Source organism: Aspergillus homomorphus (genome assembly GCF_003184865.1).
Source record: "Aspergillus homomorphus CBS 101889 unplaced genomic scaffold BO97scaffold_90, whole genome shotgun sequence".
Taxonomy (NCBI): domain Eukaryota; kingdom Fungi; phylum Ascomycota; class Eurotiomycetes; order Eurotiales; family Aspergillaceae; genus Aspergillus; species Aspergillus homomorphus.
This window is the reverse complement of record NW_020291976.1, coordinates 27,635-51,454: the sequence shown is the minus strand read 5'-3', so window position 1 is coordinate 51,454 and position 23,820 is coordinate 27,635. Positions and strand designations below refer to the sequence as shown.

At 54.4% G+C, this 23,820-nt stretch overlaps 8 protein-coding genes across 8 annotated transcripts; 6 read left to right on the top strand and 2 right to left on the bottom strand.

The window, feature by feature from the left end:
* BO97DRAFT_379807 (ESCO family N-acetyltransferase) lies at positions 1-1,881 on the top strand. Its single transcript, XM_025693178.1, has 2 exons — positions 1-174; positions 240-1,881. The coding sequence occupies exons 1-2, from the start codon at positions 143-145 to the stop codon at positions 1,435-1,437; spliced, it is 1,230 nt and encodes a 409-aa protein (XP_025545925.1). The 5' UTR covers positions 1-142; the 3' UTR covers positions 1,438-1,881.
* A 324-nt stretch (positions 1,882-2,205) lies between these two features.
* Positions 2,206-3,997, top strand: BO97DRAFT_447334 (uncharacterized protein; the record flags this gene model as incomplete). Its single annotated transcript, XM_025698766.1, has 2 exons — positions 2,206-2,245; positions 2,374-3,997. 2 exons carry the CDS (start codon positions 2,206-2,208, stop codon positions 3,789-3,791), a joined length of 1,458 nt encoding a protein of 485 aa, XP_025545924.1. The 3' UTR covers positions 3,792-3,997.
* Positions 3,998-4,109: 112 nt separating this feature from the next.
* On the bottom strand, positions 4,110-5,989 carry BO97DRAFT_401378 (putative sucrose transporter; the record flags this gene model as incomplete). The annotated part of the gene is made up of 4 exons (XM_025694336.1): positions 4,110-5,329; positions 5,382-5,703; positions 5,765-5,804; positions 5,859-5,989. 4 exons carry the CDS (start codon positions 5,987-5,989, stop codon positions 4,110-4,112), a joined length of 1,713 nt encoding a protein of 570 aa, XP_025545923.1.
* A 544-nt stretch (positions 5,990-6,533) lies between these two features.
* BO97DRAFT_285451 (glycosyltransferase family 8 protein) lies at positions 6,534-7,874 on the top strand. Its single transcript, XM_025691109.1, has 3 exons — positions 6,534-6,723; positions 6,800-7,235; positions 7,282-7,874. The coding sequence occupies exons 1-3, from the start codon at positions 6,678-6,680 to the stop codon at positions 7,760-7,762; spliced, it is 963 nt and encodes a 320-aa protein (XP_025545922.1). The 5' UTR covers positions 6,534-6,677; the 3' UTR covers positions 7,763-7,874.
* A 648-nt stretch (positions 7,875-8,522) lies between these two features.
* BO97DRAFT_285473 (uncharacterized protein) lies at positions 8,523-9,814 on the top strand. Its single transcript, XM_025691110.1, has 2 exons — positions 8,523-8,822; positions 8,876-9,814. The coding sequence occupies exon 2, from the start codon at positions 8,914-8,916 to the stop codon at positions 9,697-9,699; it is 786 nt and encodes a 261-aa protein (XP_025545921.1). The 5' UTR covers positions 8,523-8,822; positions 8,876-8,913; the 3' UTR covers positions 9,700-9,814.
* A 926-nt stretch (positions 9,815-10,740) lies between these two features.
* Positions 10,741-13,241, top strand: BO97DRAFT_466197 (translation initiation factor 2A; the record flags this gene model as incomplete). Its single annotated transcript, XM_025699580.1, has 6 exons — positions 10,741-10,904; positions 11,000-11,069; positions 11,147-11,218; positions 11,276-11,684; positions 11,738-11,966; positions 12,034-13,241. Exons 1-6 carry the CDS (start codon positions 10,880-10,882, stop codon positions 13,239-13,241), a joined length of 2,013 nt encoding a protein of 670 aa, XP_025545920.1. The 5' UTR covers positions 10,741-10,879.
* Positions 13,242-14,675: 1,434 nt separating this feature from the next.
* On the bottom strand, positions 14,676-16,931 carry BO97DRAFT_447329 (uncharacterized protein; the record flags this gene model as incomplete). The annotated part of the gene is made up of 2 exons (XM_025698765.1): positions 16,640-16,931; positions 14,676-16,572 (listed from the first exon to the last, which is right to left on the bottom strand). Exons 1-2 carry the CDS (start codon positions 16,699-16,701, stop codon positions 14,676-14,678), a joined length of 1,959 nt encoding a protein of 652 aa, XP_025545919.1. The 5' UTR covers positions 16,702-16,931.
* A 328-nt stretch (positions 16,932-17,259) lies between these two features.
* BO97DRAFT_379784 (anaphase promoting complex subunit 1) lies at positions 17,260-23,662 on the top strand (the record flags this gene model as incomplete). Its single annotated transcript, XM_025693177.1, has 1 exon — positions 17,260-23,662. The coding sequence occupies one exon, from the start codon at positions 17,260-17,262 to the stop codon at positions 23,494-23,496; it is 6,237 nt and encodes a 2,078-aa protein (XP_025545918.1). The 3' UTR covers positions 23,497-23,662.
* Positions 23,663-23,820: the final 158 nt, after the last annotated feature.

Here is a 23,820-nt window from a genome sequence, read left to right as displayed (position 1 = left end):
CGACTCCCCTCCCTCTATAGCTTTGGCCCCCCTTCCACCTTCAATTTTATCCCTCCCTTCAGCTTCTGCTTTCCAGCTCCCTTTCCAAACGCCATAGATGATTTCCCTCGCTTGAGTGTGTCGCTCGATTTAATCCAGGGAGATGCCGTGGACTGTGACAAATTCATTCAAGCGGTGAGTTCCCCTTCTTTGCATAATGAGGTGTTCTACCTGAAAACTGATACGATCGCGCACGTCAGAGGTCTTATGATGAAAACTTACGGGCGTCCGTTGTGGCGCGTCTATGACGACGACCAGCGGCCCGCCGCCAAAAAACGACGCGTCGCGTTATCCGGCTCCGATTCGGACGAGGCGGAGAACAGTATCCAGTATGCTATCCGAGAATCGTCCGCAGCCGTGTTATCCAGCCCGTCGCGTCGCAACTCGATTGTGCTCTCCGAAGGCACTCAGGATGATGACCTGTCGACGCCTCCATCATCGCCTCCGCCCCGTCTAAGCCCCCCACCAGCTAACACGCGAAAGCCAACTTTTGCTTTTCTCAAACGCAAGCACACTGCCACCAAAGATGCTGCCGGTAACAGCACGCCTCTAACCGAGGTCAACTCCAACAGCGTGCGCGCGTCGATGGACCCCCCGAAGAAAAAGACGGCGGCAACCCCGACGACAACGCAACCGCAACAGCCGAACGCCCTGAAGCAGATGCAAATTGACGTGGGATGTGAGGTGCGGCGGACCTGTGGAACCTGTGGCATGGAATACATCCCTTCGAACGCCGAAGACTCGGCCACGCATAAGAAGTTTCACGAGATGAACATCACCGGGGTGGATCTGGGCAAGGCCTTCATGCGCTCCAACGCGTCGCGCTGGGTCTACGAAGCTATCCGTTTCGACGAAGGATATGTGGTCATTGTCGATCGCAAAGCTACCCCGACGGCGAAGAACCAGGCGAAGAAGGTGCTCGAGGTCATCGGCAAGGAGCTTTCCTCCCCCATCATTGAAGACGAAGTATTATGGAGTCAGACGGAGCCACCTGCTCATCTACGCAGAAACGGCACGACGGAGAAGATCGATCGTTACAAGGTGTTTTTGCACATGAAGGACAGTCGCTGCGTGGGGGCCTGTTTGACTGAGCGGATCTGGGAATCCCGACCGATACAAAAATCCTCCGAGCCAGCCCCAGGCACCACCGACTCCTCCGTCACAGTTCGCGATGAAACTCATCCGGCCATCGTGGGGATCTCTCGAATCTGGACCTCGGAAGCTTCACGTCGCAAAGGAATTGCCATGGATCTATTGGATTGTGTGGTGGTCAACTTCATCTACGGCATGGAAATCCCCAAGGAACAGATTGCCTTCAGTCAGCCGACCGCGAGTGGCAAAAGTCTGGCGCAGTCCTTCTTCGGCACCGACGAGTGGCATGTTTATGAAGAGAAATGAACTCTTGATCGAAGAACGGCCGTGACAACTGGGCAATTTGTCGCACCGATGGATTATCTTTTACCTCTCTATTTTATTCTTTACTTGTCTTCTTGATACACGGGCGTGTTGATACCCTGCTTTCTCGGGCATTGACCTTCGAGGAAGCCCATACTGTGATGACCATTTATTACTATTACTACTACTACCTCCTGTACAACTGACGGTGTTTCATTGGAAGGGTCTGTTGGGTTCTTGCGTTTTGTGTTGGTTCTTGCATTCCTTCCTTTGTTTTTTTCTTCTCTTCATTGTAACATATACCTCTTTGGATTTATTTTTCTCATAACCATGGCATCATTGTTATCTCTTTTGTTAGTTTCATTGGACTGGTTGAACGGTCTTTGAGGAGGGTAGAATGAGCATTACAGTGTCTGATATCTGAAATAAGACGAAAGAGATATTGAGCAATATCCATACAGTTCAGTAATGGCGCGTATCTGTAAGTTCGTGATGGTGTTGTTGTTGTTGTTGTTGTTGTTGTTGTTGTAGAAGCCGCGCGGGAGCGCGGGATGAATGAATGAATGGATGAATGAACGATGAATGGTCTTCCTTCCTTGTCCGTCTTTCCCTCTCTGGCGCGCTCTCTCCGTCCTCCGACTCTCTCTCTCTCTCTCCTCTACTACTTCTTTCTCTCCTCTTTCCACCCCCTCATCCCATTTCTCTCCCTCTACTCTCTTTCTTTTCCTTCTCCCTCTCTCATGGTCAGTGCTGCTCTTCAACTCCTTCGCAATGTCTGGATCAAATCCTTTCCGCCCTAGGCAGCCCGCGAGTGAGTCTCTTCCGACTGTTCCGGATTGCTTTCATGCATTCATTCAACGCAGCCTGGGCGAAAGCATATCCACCCATTGATTATTGACTGCTTGGCCGATCGATGATGCTGACAGGCGAACGTGTTAGATACCATTATCTCTCCCCAACCCAAGACTGCTCCGATCGCCTACAATCCAGAGTCTCTTTTCTCCGTGCCTGACACCTCACCGCGGTCAAGTCCAAGCTTCCCCAGCTTCTCAACGGCTTCTCACCCTCCCGAGCTCGACGACTCCGCATCCTCCGATAACCAATCCGTCACAGACCCGTTCCATCAACGCCCCTCCGCTAGTGATCAAGAAGATGACGATGAGGAGGAGGAGAAGAGACAAGACACCGAAGGGTCAACCGTCCACTCACTGGACTCATATCCGCCCGTATCTGTAAAGTCTTCGTCATCGCGGCCAACCGCTGCGGTCCCGCAGACGCTCAGCACCGAGGACTATCGCACGCGACGCCAGCCTGTAGCAGCATCGCAAGAGAATGCCCCCTTCGCCGGGCGAACGGGTTCTTCTCTATCTCTCGCCTCCATAGGAGGGGTCCGCACCCCCGACGGCAGTACAGCCGATGCAATTCGACCGTCTCTGCGTCCAGCAGGCCGCACCGAACCAGAAACGCCCCCATTATCCGATACTCGTCCTCGACCACTTGCTAGTCGGTCTGGGAATAGAGACCGCATGCCACCCCCTCCGCCCCCCAAGAGTCACCACGGGCGGCTCATCAATCCCAGTCCAGGCGCGACATCCTCCACCTCCCAAACCACTCCCAGTCAACCCTCCAAACGATTTACCTTCCATGGTACACCTTCGGAGCCATCGTACTCGCCTCGTCCGGCCCAACCGGCGACGGACTATTTTTCTGGCGTCATGGAGACGAGCGAATCCACGCAGTCACCGCCCGTCGACGCCCTCCGTCGGAGCCAGTCACAGTACAAGCGGCCCCCAACTCCTCCATTGAGTCGCCGACATAGTCAGATGCGACGGTCGAAGACGACATCCGCCAAAGTCAATCCTGTACGAGTTTCCATTCCACCTGAAGCAGACTCTGCTACCGCTGCTCCACCTGTGGCCATCCCGCCTTCCAGCCCAAGTATGTGGTCTTTGCACCCCGCACGAACGCGAGATTCTCGTTTGGGCAACATCCCGTCTGAGGAGGCGACATCATCCTCGTCTTCCTCGAACAGACTCTCGCTGCAACTTGATTCCTCCTCTACCCCATGGACCCCAGGGGACGCCGGGCGGACAGCCTCACCCAGTCCGTCACTGAAGCGCGCATCGCTTCAAAACCCCCCGCCCCCGCCGCCCCGGCGCTCGCGCAATTCCAGCAACCACAGCCCGGATAGTGCGCGCCTCAGCCTCCGGCCAAATAAACCACCGGTCGCTGCTGGCAAGGATGACTACGTCCCGCACCCGTCGAATGCCAACGACATTCTGGCGGATCTCACCCGGTTACAGAAGGAGGTCGATGACCTACGCGGCCATTACGAGAGTCGCAAGGCGAGCCAGTAAAGCTGGCTATCTCCTCCAGCCCCGACTACAAGTCTATACAGTATGCGAGAGTCTGTTTTGGTCGATGTGTGTAAACAGGTGCGGTGAAATGCAACGAGTCATGAAGCATAGCGTTTTCTATTTTTTTTCCTAGAGTCTATTCAGGATTTATATTTAGGGTCTGTATGTATGCGCACACAGGACGCAACTGATGGATAGGATTATACATGAATATGCTACTATGATCGTGGACTGACCCTGTGCCTATCCTGTGTGACAGTATCTACCAGATCCGTTCCACGCTTGTAACCAGAACTCCAAAGGAAAAGGAACCAGACCTTATATTTCCCGCCTCCCACGCTCACCGAGCCCTATAGTTAACGTCCCTGCTAGAACAGCAGCACATCCGCCCAGTCTCATCACCCATGCGGTGGAAGTATCCCACGGCTCTGCGCGGGGTTTCTGTAACGCGCGGAAGATGAGGCTGCTGACGGCGCTGGAGATGATTTGCGGGAAGGAGATGGCGACGTTGTGGAGGCCCAGGGTGATACCTGCTTGGTTCGCGGGGCGATGGGCTGGTCGCTGGGCTGTTGTCGATAAAGACTCCTGGGTGTTTAGGTGGTTGGGTGGACGATCATCGTATGCTTTGCTGTCGGCATCATCGTGGTGATGCGCGATCTCCGTGGCGAGGAGGGCCCAGGGAGCCCAGGAGGTGATGGCCCAGGCGATGCCCACGATGCCGGTCATGATGGAGGCTTGGGCTGGCGTGGCGATAAGGAAGGTGCTGAACATGCAGAGGGCGAAAAGGAAATGCGAGAGGAGCCAGGCGCGGCGGAGCGTGAGGTGCGGGATTGTGGGGTTGCGGATGCGGATGCGCATCCAAGAAGGTAGACTGCTACGGCCTCGGGTGTGAGAGGTGGATGAGTGGGGTTGCTGCTGGTGCTGGTGCTGGTGGTGGCCTGAGCCGGGGTTTTGCTCAGAGGGGACGATGAGAAGAGGCAGGATGATGCTGGCTGCGAAGGAGACGATGGCGTTGACGAGGAGGGCCAGCGTCCCGACCCGCGTTGCGTCCTCCCAGATCTTGTTGACTTCGTCTTCAGGGAGGTCGTGGTGTTGGTCGAGAATCTGGTTAGCATAGAGTTGCCCGATGTAGGTGGTTGCGTAGAAGAGGAAGGAGAACCACGCGAACCATGCTGGGACCTGGATGAGGTAGATCCGCCGGGTTCGGGCTGAGAGGCTGTGGATGGAGTCTTTGATTGAGCGAAATAGGGAGGTGAGGCCTGGTCTGGTGGAGATGAGAGGCTCGGAGCGCGGGTCCTTCTCTTCGATATAGGCACAGCTGAGGGATAGGGTGACAGTCAGGAAGACGCTGGCAGTGACCGAGAGGCCTTTGAATTGGGTGTTTCCTAGGGCTGGAAACGTTCTCGGGAGATCCATCCCGCCCAGGATGTAGCCCAGGATGTTGCCGGCGCCATTATGACGACTGGCCCAGGCATTGGCGGACTCTTGTTGATGAGCAGGCGCGTTGTCTACGATGAACGCCCGGGTTGCGGCTTGGACTGTTGATTTGTCAATCAAGGCGCGCCAGAGACAGCAATGGAGAGAGCGTACCGGTATTGATAGCGAAGTCTTGACAGTACATTAAAAGCGTGGCAACAACAAGGACTGTGGTTCGCACTCCATCTGATTGCGCATCTACGCCGAACAGACTTAGTGTGCCACCGACAATCTCGCGTACCCATGCCAACGCCAGCAGGCAGAAGACAAGAACTGCTCCCCCGAGTGCCATGAACGGTTTCCTTTTACCCCAGGCGATGCGACAGTTGTCACTCCGGATGCCAATGTAGGGCTGGACCAGGGTGCCGGTCAAAGGCCCTGCAATCCACACAAAGGCGAGCATAGCCTTGCTCATCCCCAGCGAAAGAAGATAGGGCTTTGGGGGTAGATTAGTCAGAGGCTATGTATGCGCCATCAAGGTTGGCAATGCGACTTACTGATCCACTGGAGTGCTGGATCGACCAGACAATCTGGAGACTAGCCCAATGATCAATCAGCCAGTCTCTGAGCCTCGATGACAGCTTGACTCACCCTCCCATGCCTAAAGTTAGGAGAAAGAGGTACCAGCTGCTCCGAGGTGCCTCCAGCGTTGGAGTCGAGGGATCTTCATCGACCCGCCTATCTTGAATTAGAGGCTGGGCCTCGTGGTCGGGCTCCGTCATGAACGGAGTTGACTAGAGGTTAGGTTCTGCAATGCGATGTCTTCTCAAAGGAGGAAAGCGAAAGATGCAGTGGTGACAATGCGCGGCGTAAAGGAGTGGGGGAGGAGGGAGGAAGAAATACGGAGGACAGGAAGTAGAGAAGATCACCTCTGCCTGACAGTTATGGCTGACCGCCTCGGAAGGGGCTGAAGGAAGGAAATTCAACAATTGAGGATTGTTGATCAAATACGAGCATATATCTCCCAGGATGTCTACCAATATGTCTACCAAAATGTCTACCTAGTAAGGTACCAGGATGTCTACTCCGGTTCAGATCAGCCAGATTGGGTCCAAAATCAACAAATCCACTTGCTAACACCAAGCCGGGTTAGGCCGGCCGCGGTGAAGTCGACCGATTGACGGACAGACGATTGATTGATTGATTGATTGATTGATTGATTTGATTTGATTTGATTTGATCCATCCAATTCCTCAATTCCCGATTCACTCAATCCCCCCAATTCTTACACCTTCCGGTTGCCTCTCTTCTTTTTTCTTTTTTTCGGTATTCTATTATTGCCTTTTGGTATTTTTTTTTTCTCTTCCCCTCGTTCTTCTACCCTCGCTATCCTTGTTTCTTTTCCCTCTTGCATTCTTTTGTTCGAGCTCGCTCCAAACTCTGTCCCCGTCAGTCCGCCGTCTCTCAACCATGACTGCCAACAATGGTCTTCCCCGCATAACCGATGCCACTAAAGGTGCTTGCATCTCTCACCCACCATGACTGTATTTCTAATCCTATCACACTGGAAGTATCGCTAACCTCTCTCTCAGTGTGGACCACACTTATTACAAATACCACATATCTTCCCGGTCTACTGACGCTGGAGTATTCACTCCGTAAGGTGGGCTCCAAGTATCCACTGGTTGTGCTCTACACAGACTCGTTCCCCGAGGAGGGTCATGCCGCACTCGATGCCCGCGGCATCTTGAAGCAACAGGTTCCCTATCTGCTGCCCTCCGTCCCCAAGGAATATGCCAATGATGTGCGCTTCTACGACTGCTGGAGCAAGCTCACCCCCTTCTCGCTTGTCGAGTATGAGCGGGTGGTCCAACTCGACAGTGACATGCTGGTCCGCCAGAACATGGACGAGCTGATGGATCTCGAATTGGATCCTCCGGCTATGGCCGGCACGGGGTCACGCGTCTTCGCTGCCAGCCACGCCTGTGTCTGCAATCCGCTTCAGAAACCTCACTACCCGCAGGACTGGTATGTGGTCTTTCCGTACTATCAGAGATTGAGCTAATGGGCCAAGGGTGCCGTCCAACTGCGCCTTCACTTCCCAACATTCATCCCCGGAAGCCGCCCAGACCGAAGGGGCACTACCCACGACCGGCCTGGGGATGCCGAACGGCGGCCTACAGGTGGTCAGTCCGTCCCAGGCCATCTATGATAAGATCCTTGAGCAGTTGTCTTCCTCTGTCACCTCGAATTACGAATTCGCCGACCAGTCTCTCCTCTCGGACGTATTTCATGGTCGCTGGGTGGCGCTTCCGTATGTGTACAATGCGTTGAAGACGCTACGATGGGAGGGAGTGCACGATGCGATCTGGCGGGATGACCGCGTGAAGAATGTGCATTACATCCTCAGTCCCAAGCCGTGGGACGAGCCCGAAGAGATCCGGAAAAGTCTGGTGCCGCGGGCCAGCCGAGATCTCTCGCACGCTTGGTGGTGGGAGTTGACGGAGGAACGACTGAGGGAGGAAAGAGAAAAAGGGGTCAAAGACCAATTTTAGACGCTTTCGCATGAAGACATCTTGAAGGGGAGTCCAAAGCACCTGTCATATTGAGCGCAGCCATGCTCTGGGGTTACCCCTTGATGGTGGGAGGAGGCTATACCTTGAGGCTGCAGTGGCTTCGTCTGCTGGCCAGTCAATAGATAATCAATACTAACTCGATCTGAGGACATTTACGCAATACCTATGTGACCTACCACCTCCATTGGCTGGCACTGCAGCTTCATGACATTTCCCGTAATGGGAGCGGAGCTCTGGTCGGAGGTGAGCCTGAGGCACTCATTGATGGCGGGATCCACCACCCCCTCTGGTGCAGCGCTGATTGGCGCATGCAGGCAGGTGACATCATGGCTGGAGTCTGAAACAGGCAAGGCTCGTCGCAGCCTGAGGCGAAAGGAAAGACCGACGCTTTGAGTCGCATTTATGCAATTGGATTGGATTCTCACCACGAAATATTCTGTCGATGGTGGACCATAAACTTCTCATCTCCAAACATCCCATACCTAATAGACTATCTATCGGCGGGTGGATCGAGGCAAGCTCGCGCAGATAGTCCTCAAAGAATACATAAGGAGGCGACTTCTCTTCCGCATCCTCATCATTATTATCGTATCCCCTTCTTCTCTGGCCCACCCGCAGCCTCACTTTCACATCAAACTATTATTCTATTCTATTCATATCTATCTTTCTCTCCACGCGTACCGAACATTTGCCAGCTCCCGCAACTGTGAAACCTTCCAGGAGACGGAGGGAGAGATTGAATTCGCGGACTACACCTTAAATAAGCGGCTTGGAATGCGCCATTCGGTTCATTCTTCGCTATCTTCTTTCCCTTCTGCGGTGCCCCGCATAATTCTTATCGGCTTGCTACCAATTCTCATTGGGACTACTTAAGCTCTCTCCCTGCCTTTCCCAAGTGATTGACAGCTACATTTCCCTTCAACTCATCATTCTCACGGTTCAAACTTCATCGTCGAACCATGATGAATCGGCCGACCCCAACTTTGATCAACCTGCCTCCTCCGCCATCGGATCCGGTGACTCCATCCGAGATGGGACCGTAAGATTGCCCACCACCAGAGCTGTTTCTTCCTTTTTTGACTCCTCGTTGAGCTTTCCTTCTCCTGGTTCTATACTGACCCAAACCTCCGATGTCCTTTTACAGAGGAACTCCGAACTCCGGCACCACTTCGCTTTCAGCCCTCTCCACCACCGCCATTAAGGACGGCCATCAAGGCCAGCCGCACCCGTACGGACGTCATGCCCACCATTCTCCGTCCGCATCGACCACGTCCACCAGCACCCTGGAAGCGGAACGGGCCGATCGCATCTCACGTCTGGCCGGTTTAGAACGAGTAGCCACGGCCCGGGCGGGTGGTACCTCTCAGCCCAGTGGCCCCCTGCCCCCGACCCATCACCCCGGTTTCTTTGAGAGCGGGTCGGCGATCAAAGAGCGCAGTACGGTGGGTAGTGCCAGTGCTACGGGCAGCGTGGGCGCCCGCACGACCTGGGCCAGCGGCAGCGATGCCTTCGATGCGGATAAGATGAGTGAGTACCCGGAAGACGGCACCTCGAGTGTAGGTAACTTCAGCGATGAAGGTGATGCCAGTTTGGTCGCATTTGGGGAGGGCGCCAGTACCGTCAGTGGGCCAGTTTCCAACCCCATGCTGAATCGGACCTCGTCTGGAGGCCGACCAGGATCGTTCGGCAGCCCTGGTCTGGCGCGGGTGAATCCCGGGGGGTCTCAACACTCGGGCGGAGACACGGCCATGCTGCTATCCACGATGTCGCCAACCGGCTCGATCACCCCTGAGCCTACGCAGGATGCCCGCATGATGGATGGGATGACCTACGATGCGAATGTGGTAGATACCACGGTGAGGACCCCTCGGTTGGCCACCCCGGCACAAGGTGGCAACCCGCAGGCGGAGATCTAAGTAGTTTGGTTGGAAAGAGACATGCGATCGAAGACCGGATTTAAGGATATTTGGCGTTCATGGATGGAAGGGCTGGCCATGATTTTGTAGTAACATCTGTTATCAGCGATTGGGATTATTTGCAAAGGGGGGTTGGTTTGTAATTGTATGGGGGGGGGGGGCGCGAATTGTTTTGAAGACCAGTCTGTCTACCTGAGGAGAACTAGGTAGGTAGGGGTATGTAGTAGGATTACCTTAAGGCTGGACGAGCACTGCGAGTTGCGATTGACAACAATTGAAATTGCGGTTTTGCGGTTTTGCCATTTGCCATTTGCCATTTGAGACTGTCATTGCATTGAAAGAATGAGAAATTTGACCATATCTTAAAAACGAACGAAATAACCATCAAAATACTTCCTAAAAACGGTCTGGAACTTTTTCCTAGGGGCTGGGGCGAAAGTGGGCGGGCGGAAGAGCGCCCAATCGAAAGACGCTTTGCTCGGCGGCTCCCGCAATTCTTTCTCTCTCTCTCTTCGCCTCTTTCTTCTTCCCTCTCTCTCTCCCTCTCTCTCTCGCTCTCCACCATCACCACCACCAACTTTCTTCCTCCTTCTCCCTCCCTCCCTCTCCCTCTTTCCCCACGCTTCCTCTCCTCCTCCTCAATCCCACTCTACCTTCTCGCTTCTACGTCTCTTCCCAACAAAAAGTTCCAATTCAGTCTTCCCTGTCCATCGTCATCAGCTGGCATTGACTTGTCAAGCACAAGGAATACTCTGGGACTTCCCCCTTCTCAAAGCGCAAGATCTCTCGTCTTCCCACCTGCCAAGCTCCGCCCGTCAATCCGCACAGTCTTTGTGTGTACGTGCGCGCGTGCCTGTGGTCTTCACTGCCTCAATCCAATCGTCCTCGCCGTGGCTTTGTTCACTTTTCCCACCTTCTTCCTTTGGCCACTCCGTCAGGAGCAAACTCATTTTCGCATTCGATCTTCGGCGATCTTATTGACTTGTTCCTCCCAACCTCTTCCGTCGTCGGCCCGCCTGTTACACAGTTGAGTAGCGGGGATTTGTTTCGTCTACACCTTGGATTTTAGAGGATTTTGCAAGAGTTCTTGGACTGTCACTGCGACTTCCCGTGCGCGTCTTCCGCTAGCTTCGTGACTTTGCGATTCCGTGTGTCGTCCCGATATCATACATCGTTGAAAATGGCAGCCCCTACACAGTTGGCTTGTAGGTCCTCCCCTGCTCAAGCCCGATCCCCCCCCAGCCCGGTCTTGATGATTCGTTGCTCAAGAATTTTGCACGGGACGCTAACCAAAATGCAGACCGTACGGTTAAGGGTGTGGGCGTCCTGGATGCGGCCCCAGTCTATGCGCCTTTGTCTGGATTCGAGAAGTATGTGCTATCGCCCCCAGGATAAATGGCATTGTTCTCTCTGGACACCATGTACTGATTATGACCTATTGTTACAGGCCTGAGGGAAACCTTCGTTGCAGCGCTTATTCTCCTTGCGGTCGCTATTTCGCCTGGGCCTCCCCCGAGAAGTATGGCAGCCCTTCCTACAGAATAGACAAATGGCAGTTGGATTGACCATATCTTAGGGTGACAATCATTGATCCATCCGTTGGACATGTCGTTTCCACTATTGCTGCGGAGAATGTGTTCGAGCTGGGATTCTCGCCGCTTGGAACCTATCTGATCACGTGGCAGCGTCCGACCAAGGATGCCAATGGCGATGCTACCAAGAACCTGAAGGTCTGGCAGGTCGTGTCCAGCGGAGATGAGAACGTAGTCGTGGGCAGCTTCGTCCAGAAGTCTCAGACGGGCTGGAATCTTCAGTACACCTCCGATGAGCGTCACTGCGCGCGCGTCGTGACCAACGAAGTCCAGTTCTACCAGAGCGAGAACCTCTCCCAGGTCTGGACCAAGCTGCGAGTGGAGGGAGTGGCTGATTTCGCCATTTCGCCCGGCAAGAACACTTCCATTGCCGTCTTCATCCCGGAGCGCAAGGTATGCGGAACCACCTTCCAACCGCCACGAGTGCTTACTGAATTTGCTTGTAGGGACAACCTGCCGCCGTCAAGGTGTTCATGGTGCCTCAGTTTGGAGCACCTGTCTCGCAGAAGACTTTCTTCAAGGGTGACAAGGTGCAGCTGAAGTGGAACGACCAGGGTACGACCTTGATTGTGCTAGCTCAGACTGACGTCGATCGCTCGGGCAAGAGCTACTACGGCGAGACCACTCTCTACTTGCTTAGTGCCGGAGGTGGCTTCGACTCTCGTGTGGACCTGGGTATGTAAAACCACGGTGCATGTGGAATCGGTGTGAGGGAAACGGTGTGCTGACATTGCTACAATAGACAAGGAAGGCCCTATTCACGACGTGACTTGGAACCCCAACTCGAAGGAGTTCGGTGTGGTCTACGGATACATGCCAGCCAAGACCACCATCTTCAATTTCCGCGGTGTCCCCAAGCACAGCTTCCCGCTTGGCCCTCGCAACACGATCCAGTTCTCTCCTCACGGTCGCTTCGTCCTCGTGGCTGGTTTTGGTAATCTTGCCGGTCAGATGGATCTGTACGACATGGATAAGAACTACCACAAGATCGCGACTGTAGAGGCGTCCAACTCCAGTGTCTGCAATTGGTCCCCCGACGGCCAGTTCATTCTGACCGCTACGACTAGCCCCCGTCTGCGCGTCGACAACGGACTCCGTATCTGGCACGTGAGCGGCGCGTTGATGTACAATGAGGACATGACCGAGCTTTACGACGTGTTCTGGCGCCCCCAGTCCCTGGAGCAGCACCCGCTGGGCGATCCGTTCAATCCTCTGCCGACCCCTCACCCGTCCGCCGTGGCTTACCTCAGCACCAAGAAGGCTCCTGTCAAGCCCGCGGGTGCGTACCGTCCCCCCGGCGCCCGTGGCCAGCTCACTCCTCTGGCTTTCAAGCGTGAAGACCAGGGCGGTGCCGCGTACATCCGGGATGGCGCGCCCACTGGTGGTGCGGTGAACGGCTTCGGTCGCACTCGCAGACGTGAGGTGCCCGGTGCTGAGCCGGCTGAGGAATTCCTGCCTCCGGGAGCCGCTCCTGGAGGAGGCGTGGCCCTCCCCCCGGGCGTCGAGCAGCCGGAGAAGCTGTCCAAGACTGCTGCCCGCAACAAGAAGAAGCGTGAGGCCAAGAAGCTGAAGGACGAACAGGGTGAGGGTGAGCAGGCGGCCGGCCAATCCACCCGCAGCCCCGACCGCCGTGGCGACAAGGCTCATGAGCGCAACCGGTCCAAGGGCCAGAACAACGAGCGCAAAAACAATCACCAGGCCAACGGAGCGTCCGCCAAGGCGAATGCTCAAGCCAAGGCCAACGACAATGCTGCGGAGGCGGATGATGCCAACGGAGCTCCTACTGCGCAGGATAAGAAGATCCGTGGACTTCTGAAGAAGATCCGGGCGATCGACGAGCTGAAAATGCGCCTTGCCGGTGGAGAGAAGCTGGAGGATACGCAGATGAAGAAGATCCAGACCGAGGAGGCCGTGCGCAAGGAACTGGAGTCGTTGGGCTACAGTGGTTGAGCTGGGAACAGTTCCCCGTGTGCCTTTTGCCTGTACATATAGACTCCCTGTGCCTGTTTATTCTTGGTACAGTACATCATGTGGAAATCATCTTCGCTGATCTGATTTGATCTGTGGCATCGCTTTGGTGCTGCTTGCATCGTTGGAATCGAGTGACGATATCAAGCATATTGCATATCTAGAGAATCTATATGTGTATTCCATATATAGATCATGTGGTTGGCAAGAGAAAAATATACTATCCATTCTAGACTATTGATCGGTTTCTTTTCCTAACCTCTCATATCCAATGATAGCTGACTTTGTGGCGTAGATGGCCTGTAAGTAGTTAAATCGACTGTGTTACCTGCATACACAGAATATCCTTTCAAGTGCACATAACCTGTTTAGTTGTTGCAATTTGTTATGTGTTCTTGATTATTTCAGGTGTTTTCGATAGAATATATATTATGGACATACTTCCTAGCCCCGCCAGGATGAACATCAATGCAGTCCGTAACCTAGTTATTTAATAATAGACAAACATTTAAGTTATAACCTAGATCCAGTTAACCTACAGTACAGAATACTGACTGACTGCTTTTACGAGACGATTGTCCCCATCGCCCTCCCCCACACCGAATCCCACCCCATCCCATCCAAGTCCAGCCACCTCCCCTTCTCTCCACGATTGACATCGATGTGGAATCTTGTCTGTACAGGTCAAGTCCAGCAGGATGAACCCCACTTCTGACCTATTCCAATCCCATCGGCGTACGCATCCTGCACTCCCCACGAGAGGTGCGCCGGACAGGTAGACGACGGAACCGGAGACAAAGATCAATCTCGACCATAGAAACGAAAGGGACATGGGAGCGGAGGCGGCCGCTCTTTCTGGTCAAGGGGATTGAAGGGAACGGTCGTTGGCCTGGGGTGGGCTTTCTTTGAGGAAAGTCCGGTCCGAGGAGCGACCTGGGTAGGAGGGGGGCAATCTCTTCCGATCAGTGAAGAATGGATGAGATGTTAGATGGGTTGTTAATGTACCGCGACAGATACAGAGCTTATCCCCTCTCCGTGAGGAAAATGGGATTTCAAGGTATTGAACTCGCCTTGCGCTCCACCTTGCAGTGCGGAATTGAGAGGAGGGTGGGGTGCTCCTACGGAGGAAAATTGGAAAGGAGGGAAAGAGGGTATGGGAAAGTCCCGGGAGATGTAAACGTGTCAGTATTGGGTATCTTGGTCATCCTATCTGCTTGACGATTTGCACGGGATGAGGTGATGTGGGTGTGCTGTTCAGGGTCGGATCCTGGGTGTAGTAGATGGCTGAGTGCGTCGCAGACAATCAATTGTCGGGTGCTTAGTGGACGTATGTTGATTGCTTCGAATCATAAATAGAGATCGTATGGTACACGGCCACACCGAGAGCTGGCGCTGGAAGAGCCTGCTTGTTGCAGCTCAAGTAAAGTTGCGGATTCGCTTGATGGGGCTTCCCATGCCGATCGACCGTTTGGCATTCGCCATATCACTCAGAAGTCGGTCCATCCCGCCCACATCCAGTTCACCTCGATGCAGACGCTGCTGGTCGATTTCGCTGCTGGTGGCCCCAACGGCTGCCTTCGACCCGGTTGGAACGGGCTCCGGTTCAACCAGTCTAGGCGCGAGGATCAGAACCCGATGTTCGGCGGTGAGGATAAAGTCAAATGGCTGCTGTTCAGACCCGCGTGTGCGGCTGAGGGACACGGGGAGATGGCCAATCCCCTTCAGGCGCTCACCCATCAGGGTGATGTCTTGAAGGGTGGACACGCGGCAGCGGTTGGAGGAGTCGAACGTGCCGCTAGCCTTGATGGCGTTGCGCCACAGAGACAACAAACTAGAAATGACGGCGGTCTGATTGCCGTGTCGCAACAAGATAGACTCGTCCGGCATAGGGTCATTCCACGCGTTTGTCTGATACACCGAGATGCCACCGCACAGCGAGGAGCTGGCAGTGCCAGTCGAGCCGCCCTTCAACAACGTATCTTCCCGCAAGCGTTTGGTTGATGGTGTCAGAGGAGCGAACCTGGGTCGATATTCGAAAGAAGGTCCACCGGTCTCAGAATGACCGCTGGGCAGAGGGCTCAGCAGCCGCCCGCTGACGGAGAAGGTTGTCAGAGAGCCGCCCGTTACGCCCTGTACACTAGCTTGACGCTGAAGCGGACCCTTGATACTCCCCGGGCCGGTGCCTTCAATGTCCCAAACCCCCCATTCCCCGTCCGACATCAGGACCATGATGGCTCGGCCTCCGAGTACCCATTCCGCGCTGACCACAGTCTTGCGCTTCGCGGGTCCCGAAACGTTTTGCTCGAACCCAGGATAAAGACTGATGAGCCACTTTCCTTCCGTTTGGGAAATCTCAGAATCACTCTGCACGCCGGAGGATCTATGAGAAGCCTTGAAAGGCTTGGTAGCGAAACACGAGTACACTTTGACACATCCACTGTGGAAAGCGACAAGCAATGTAGAGTGGCGTGGCGTAGGGTAGCCTGACGGATTGAATGAAATATTTGTGGCTGGAGCCGGAAGATATCGTCGTGTGGTCTCAATTTCATCGTCGCAGAGCTGATGCCCTGCTGCGATCGGAATCCGGTGAATCAAGAGCAGACCGGCCGACTCTGCGGAATGGGTTGCAACGAGAAGGTCCCATCGCCCAGGAGCGTATTGTGGGCTGCGCGACAAACTTTGTTCCGTCTTCTCGGTTTCTTGATACGTGAATGTGAGGCTGAGACCACGAGGAAGCTCTTGATGGGACACTCCGCCGCTAATGGAGATTGTTTGAATCCCGATCTTGGTTTGGGCAGGGTGAGGAGGGCTTAAGGGCAGGGTTATCACGCGGGTAGAGTAATCTGCACACACGGCAGCAATGACAATGACCTCGTTCAAGGTGGGGGGAAACGGATCTAGTGACGAGCGCGCCGTTTCGGGTAGAATGCGTGGTGCAGCCAGGTGAAGAACCCGGCTTCCAAGAGGAATGTCGACCTGGCGCAGTATTCTTTCATAAGGATGGGCGGGGTCCACTTCAGGTTCTTCCTCTTCGAAATCATATTTGGGTTCCTCCTTAGAGACCGACGACTGGACCTCCGCAATACTCTCGTCGTCGGAATCGATGATCATGACAGCATCGTCGCTGGGGGGTGGAGCGGCCTTCTGAGGCTTCCCGGCCGTGGCAATAGATGCTTTCTCCGCTGCAAAAGGCTTCCCTCCTCGCCAGACCACCTTCAGGCCTGTCTCGTAGCCGTAAACAATGATTGAGGAGCCATTGGGCGCAAGTAGGGGGTAACCGGCTGCTGTGTGGACACGATGAGGAAATTGATAGCTAGAGGGAGGAGCAACCATGGTCAATACGATAGGCACATTGTATGCCAGCAGTGAAACGAGCTTACCTCAACTGCAAGCTACTGTCATCTCTGGGTCTGACCAGAGGCCTGGACGGAAAAGATGGCATGGTCTAAACAGATCTCTGCGGCGTTGTGCGGTGCTTGATGGGAAGGTGAAGTCGGTGTGGGCAGAGCTTGAAGCTTGTTGGAAGAGCTGGATCGCGCAAATCTGCTGGATGTCTAGTCCAGAAGATCAACAACAACCATTCCAGGTAGATAGATAGATAGATCGATAGATCACCGTAGTGAGTAATGAGGGAAGACAGAAGGAGGAATGCGGATAATGATTGTAGATGAATTGAATGAATGGGCGGGCGGGTTGTTTTTGTCGGGGCGGAGATCAACTTTCGGTCCCGCTCGCCGTTTGCCCGCGTCCAGCGCGTTCCCTCCGCCTCTTTTGTAGTCAGTCTCCTGCTCTTAATTTAAGTCTACCCACTATCTATTAAATCCACCGTCTTTTCTTATAACCTCCTCCACAAATTCTCCTCCCTCCCCCGGCTTGGGCGTGAGTTCAATTTCTTCTCTTGTCGACATACGCTGGGGTCGACAATGGACATGACCCTGTCTCTGGCTCCCTGTGCCAGCCATTCACCCGCTACACCCAACGACAACCATTTGCGCCGATAATGGCTGCTGTGCGGTCCCTCGGTCTCCACGAACCTGCGGCTGTCGCCTTCCTAGTCGCAGAAGGTCTACTACCCCCTGACCCCTCTCAGAATCTATACAAATGGACGACTAGTGTCGATGAAGATTCCAGCGATCTGGTCGAAGAGGAGATCGTATGGACGAAGAGTTGCGCAGTTTGGTCGCGAGCGGGGGTCGTGAAGAGAGTCTTCCGCTTAGATGTCGAGAAAGAGGATATTCGACATGCTCTGCTGGCCAAATTCTCAGTAGGGAAGATTAAACGGTCTGAAGCGAGTCTTTCGAAGGCGATCAATGGCGACTCGTCGCAGATAAGCCATGTTCTTGGTCGCCTTCACGAATCCAACGAACCCCAAGTTGATGGAGGTCAACTACAGCCGAAAAAGGCCACAGCAAAACGGAAGATCGACCAGAGGGATAATACAGGGCCAGGGCCGAACGGACCTCAGCCAGCAAATGTTTCTCGGGCGCTAGTGGTGGTTCTCAAGTCGCAGGCTCATATCTTCTTCTTGACTGGCAACAGCCATGTTGTTCCTCTTCCGTTTGAGGTAGATTCGGTCTTTGCCACGCCCAGGGGCTTGCTGTTCCAGCGCAAAGTGCTTGAAGAAGAAGATACCAGTCCGGTCCCGACGGCGCCCCCGAATTCCTTCGTATCAACACTGCCTGATTTCCGAGCGTCACAGACGCTAGAAGTTCCGTCCGGCAGGAAGGGCCGCCCATCCTTAACAATATCACCGGCCCAGAGCACAGGCCTGAAGCCCCGGAGTAGCAAACAAGCAGATCTTCCTCGTGTCTTCTCGCTGATCGATCCCCACTCGGAAATGGGCCTAGTCGTCACAAAGCAATCGTCTCGCTGGCTCCAAACGAGTGTCAATGCCCGACCGTCTGGATTGGATGTCCTTGACTCTGCGGATGAGATCGTGTACGTGTCTCCAAGGGATGAACTATCTGGGTCGAGTCGAAACCTGGCCAATGGGCCTCTCATCCTCGTGGTGACTGCCAATATGAACACGGGACTCTACACAGTCTGGACAGCACGCTACAGAGAAGACGAATTCGCTCCAGCATCCAAGAAGAAGAAAAAGGACAAGAGACGGGACACAGGTGGCACTCGATCAAAGCGGCGGAGTTCTCACTTCGGAATGACCACAGGGTCAACCACGCCTGCTGCCCGCCCGTCAGGTGCCAGGGAGAGCTTCGGTCCCAGGGGCGACGCGTGGAACACATCGGGCCTGTCCCTGTCGCAGTACTCCGTGGAAGGGAGGCCGGATGAGGACGATCTAGCGTCGAAACTGGGTCAGGACTTTGGGGACATCGGTGTGCCGCTCAAGACTTCCCGACGTGTGAGTTCTTTACTGGCACGAGCGGACCTGGCCTCCAGCCAAGACCGCATTACATTCTCGGATTTAGCGACAGGAAGCCAATCGGGGTCGATGCCTCACGGGAACATGCGGCAGTCTCTTGGTGCTGGTAGCACTCGGGGGAGCTTTGGGTTCAATCCGAGAGGCTCACTGCCACCGGGCAACGGTTCCGTCTACAGTACTACGAGCAGCTTCATCGACGCACCGGTGGATAGGTTGCTGGAAGAACTCAATAACGAAAGTCTCTTCGAGGGGTTCGAAAACATGGACTTGAAAGATTCGGCGTCGGGGCTTCCAGAAGAGGTCTTGCTAACCAAGGTTGAGAGCTTCTCATCCAAATTTTCGGGCTCCTTTCATACACCAGTGAAAACCAAGTCCTCCTCACGGAGACTGAAAATTATCACGCTCTCTCCGTCGGAGTCTGGAAACTCGCAGGATGGATACTCGGCAGCCCTGGCCCTCTGCCTGGTGGACCAAGAGGCAAGGTCTATGACCGTTGTCAACCTCCGAGCTGATCGTGTTGCCATCCCGAAGAAGGACGGAGGTATGTTTGGCAAGAAGAAGAAGGGTGGCGCGTCCACCGAGCGGTCGCTACTTATCCAGGCTTCAGGTATACAGCATTTCTCAGATGTCTGTGATGCTTGCAAGGTGGTCGATGGCGACATTTCGAGACTCATGACCCTAAAGATAGGAGATGATGGCCAGCGTGTATTACACCTTCAGACCCTGTGGAGTACGCCGCATGCGGTCGAGATTCCGCGGAGACTCATGTTGAATGAAGCATACGGCATATACTCAAATGTTCCCGGAAGCCGGCGGCGAGAAAGTGGCGTCAAACGCCTGATGACAGATTCGTCAATTTCGGTCGTCGGGCTCGACCATGCAGCTGTCCGAGGCAAGTTCGATGTTATAGACTCAGCCAATCGTCGGCATAAGCTTCAAATCAAGATGGAGCCAAGAAATGATATGGTGAAGAATGTTTTCAAGGTGTGTCGGTTCGCTTTACCGGATTCCGAAAAGGCAGGCGATGGAATCCTGACAACATGGTGGGAAGTCATGAAATGGCTCCAGGGGCGAGACACCGACGAGGATGACCTGGAGTGGACAGCTATGGTTGTGGTCTTATTTTCAATGGCTATACCGTTCATTGAGAGCAAAACGACGAGGACACATACTAAGCCCACGCGACGAAAGAAGGGACTATTGCGATCAAGCAGCGGGACACATGTCGACTCGGAGAGTTGGGAGGCAATGCTCGATCAGGAATCTGGCTCTGCTGGTGTGGTGGCATCATGGATGACCACCAGCTCCTGGGGCTGGGTCGTAGAGCAAGATGCACAAGATTGCGAACTTAGCCAAGGCATACAATCCTCTTCCAGCCGGTCCACATACCGTCGGAACACCTATCTCACTCGGTGTATCACTCTGGCTAGAGAGTTTTTGCAGAGTCCGCAAGGTGTATCCGCGGTGGGCTCGGAGGGTTACTTGCCTACAGCGCTGTCATTCAGTCAAAGCCTGCGCAGTACCGCACTATGTACGATCTTGGTAGCGCTGCACCTCCTTCGAGAGGAGCAGAAGCTGTCCATTTGCGACAGTGAACAGTCACGTAAACCTCTGGGTCTTCTTGCTCCTGTTCTCGCCCAGATCGGCGGCTGGCTTGGATGGACGTCTTGGACATGGGCTGACGACACTTATTTCGGGACGGAAATGGCCAGTATGGATCGCTGGGAATTCGAAGAAACGCGTATGACCAAGCTAGATGTACCTGACGAACCATTCACTCCTCCTTCGATTTTTTCGCATCTTGAAATGGCATGGCGTGGATCCTCGGGGTCTTTCTTCACGCTGTTAAATCTTGTCGTCAGTCCCAACAGATCCCCAAAGAAAGGTCGATTATGGCAGGAATGCTACGCACTCACCCCGCGGACTTTAGCACTGGATGGCTTCTTATCAGAGGTACACACCTGCTCAACATCCCTTGATCGAATCCAGCTTCTTCATCGTTGGGGGCTCACAAAGAATATCATCGAAACCTTCCCTGAAGGTGTGAGCGCTCCCTTATATGAGACAATTTTACAGTCACAAATACATGCTTCGACATCATGGGGCTCGACGCTTCTCCAGCTCATTGATCGCGAAGACCTCGGCATATCTCTGGGTGGAAACAACCCCGGATTACCGCCCGCGCCCGCACCGTTGCAGCCTGCAATGTCGCATGACGCAGTGCGTGATGTTCACCACATCGGGATCTCTGCCCTGGACGTCGATGCGACCAATTCTTTTGAGGTATCTGCAGAGGCAGATCGACTCTCCGTTACCAGGTTGATTTTCAGAGAAGACAAGCGGTTCATTGAAGCGACACGGTTGCTGAACCAGTCCAAGGCTCCAGTGGCCGAATGCATACCCGAGCCAGAGTGGACCGATTCGGATTTGTTGGAGGCGCAGAAAGAGGTAGTGCAACTAGTGACCCTGCGTACACTCTCTATCCCAACCGGACGGGCTATGTTGGCCTTTAGTGGTCGCTTGCCCCTCTTGACTGAGAAACTCCCTATTCCTTCCTTCTCCTTACAGTGTGTCATGAAGCCATCGAACGTGACGATTAGCGCAGACCGAGCCTCATTTAGTGAAGAGAAGGTGTGCTGGGCTTTCTTCCACAACGGGGTGTCGACTGGCTTGGCTATCTCGAAGCATTCCAAGGGCATCGATACTTCGTGGATCCTTTTCAACAAACCACAGGAGCTCACAAACCGACACGCCGGTTTCCTGCTGGCTCTAGGTCTCAATGGTCATCTCAAGTCGTTGGCTAAGTGGGTGGCCTTCAAATATCTAACACCCAAACATACGATGACATCGATTGGTCTGCTGCTTGGTCTCTCGGCATCTTATCTGGGGACGATGGATACCCTCATTACTCGGCTTCTTTCCGTCCACGTTACACGGATGCTGCCAATGGGTGCAGCTGAGCTTAACCTATCGCCACTGACCCAGACGGCGGGAATCATGGGTATTGGTCTGCTGTATTGCGGTTCACAACATCGACGCATGAGCGAGGTCATGTTGTCTGAAATCGAGCATGTCGAGCAGGAGGAAAGTAGCTCTTCGCATGATGACCTGCGGGACGAAGGGTACCGTCTTGCAGCCGGGTTGGCTTTAGGCTTCATCAACCTGGGCAAAGGGAAAGACCTTCGTGGTATGCGCGACATGCATATCGTGGAACGACTGCTGGCGGTGGCTGTAGGCACTAAGAATGTGGACCTCGCGCATATCCTAGATCGAGCTACAGCCGGTGCGACAATCGCGCTGGCGATTATCTTCATGAAGACCAACGATGAGATTCTCGCGCAGAAGATTGACATTCCGGATACGACGGTGCGATTCGACTACGTCCGGCCCGATATCTTCCTCCTGCGCACCCTCGCACGTCACTTGATCATGTGGGATCGCATCCGGCCCGCCGACGAGTGGCTTGTGCAGAGTTTACCCCCCGTATATCGCCGCCGATATCGTTTGAAAGGCGTGCGCCAGCTGAGGAGCGACGACATGCCATTCTTCAATATCGTCGCGGGATTATGCTTCACACTCGGTCTGCGCTATGCGGGCTCTGCTCAGCCGGCAGCACGCGATCTTCTCCTTGCCTACCTTGACCAATTCATTCGCATCTGCCGTCTACCCGCGATCAATTACGACGCCAAGCTGACGCGTAACTCTGTGCGACACTGTCAGGACGTCGTAGCCCTATCAGCCGCCGCTGTCATGGCCGGCACGGGGGATCTGGCCCTCTTTCGCCGGCTGCGGTCACTACATGGACGCGTGGATCCGGACACGCCTTACGGCAGCCATATGGCATCACACATGGCGTTGGGGCTGTTGTTCCTGGGCGGCGGCAGTTACACCCTGGGCACATCAGATTTGGCCATTGCATCCCTGCTATGCTCTCTCTACCCTATCTTTCCCACCACTGTCCTCGACAACAAATGTCATTTGCAGGCATTCCGCCATCTGTGGGTGCTGGCCGCTGAACCGCGCTGCCTGGTGCCGCGTGATCTCGACTCTCGCCGTCCAATCTCCCTCCCCATCACATGGACCAATGCCCAAGGGTTCCGTCGCACCGTCACAGCGCCCTGCCTCCTTCCCGACCTTAGCGGGCTGACTCGTGTGGAAATGCGTCACGCGGACTACTGGCCATTGGTCTTAGACTTTGCCGCTCATCCTGATCTGCGTGACAAGCTTCGCCAGGGCGATCAATCGATCTATCTCCGTCGCAAGGCTAGGTACAGCTCCACAGGCGCGCCGACTGTCTTCATGTCGACGCTCTCCGGCCTCAGCGACGCGCAAGACGTCCTTCCGTCATCCTCAGTCGCCTCGCAACCGGGCAAGGGCTTGTTGGCTCCGGCCCAAGTCGCCACTTTGAGTGGGCCACGCACCCCCAGTGCACCAGCTCACAATCTCTGGGAATGGATCTTTGCTCTGAGTTCCCTGCAAGACCTGGATATCCGCGAGAAGGCCCTCGTTCTGCCTCCCTCTTTCCCCTCTACCTGGCGTCGTCGGTCCGGAATCCCTACGGCGGAACCGTCGTCTGTGCCCTGGCTACGTCCTTCCGCCGTAGACATCCAACTAGTCCTGGAGCGGACGGTGCACAACGCCATTCAGACTGCGAAAGGTCGGGGCGTCGACGCGGATGAGGTCCGAGACCGTCTCTGGCAATTACGGTTGTTGTTCAGCTGGCTGGATTCGAAGGCTGATGACGGTCTGGACGAGGAGGGTCAGAGCGGCTCGTGCGATGGCTTGTGGTTGCGCAGGGATTACATCGAAGAGACAAGATGGAAGATCTGGGGAGTGCAGATCGGAGACTACGAGTGAGGGACATTCATTGTATATGATATGGAAGGGGAGGGTTACTTCGTTTTCCTATTGCTACGGCAATGCCGCATGGTATATGATTGATGACTTGCTAAGATGTTCAATTCCGCGCTATGTTGTATCATACTAATTCAAGGAAGGTTGTATTATCATAGATGGAATGCGGAAAGAAGTGTATCTCATCATCACTCATGGTTCTTCGATGCTTGAGTGGCTCTTACTGTAGCTAGTTACAATTCATCGATATTATAAAACTTGATTAAAGAACAGTGGATTATGTACGGTCCATGACTCCATATCCTTGCAAACTCGAACTTACAGAAG

What these genes read in the sequence shown, in the direction of transcription:
- BO97DRAFT_285451 (XM_025691109.1), top strand. Translation starts at nt 6,678, where the DNA reads ATGACTGCCAACAATGGTCTTCCCCGCATAACCGATGCCACTAAAG. An exon ending in CATAACCGATGCCACTAAAG is followed by an intron (nt 6,724 to 6,799) that starts GTGCTTGCATCT and finishes CCTCTCTCTCAG; the next exon opens with TGTGGACCACACTTATTACA. An exon ending in CCTCACTACCCGCAGGACTG is followed by an intron (nt 7,236 to 7,281) that starts GTATGTGGTCTT and finishes TAATGGGCCAAG; the next exon opens with GGTGCCGTCCAACTGCGCCT.
- BO97DRAFT_379807 (XM_025693178.1), top strand. Translation starts at nt 143, where the DNA reads ATGCCGTGGACTGTGACAAATTCATTCAAGCG. An exon ending in GTGACAAATTCATTCAAGCG is followed by an intron (nt 175 to 239) that starts GTGAGTTCCCCT and finishes CGCGCACGTCAG; the next exon opens with AGGTCTTATGATGAAAACTT.
- BO97DRAFT_285473 (XM_025691110.1), top strand. Translation starts at nt 8,914, where the DNA reads ATGTCCTTTTACAGAGGAACTCCGAACTCCGGCACCACTTCGCTTTCA.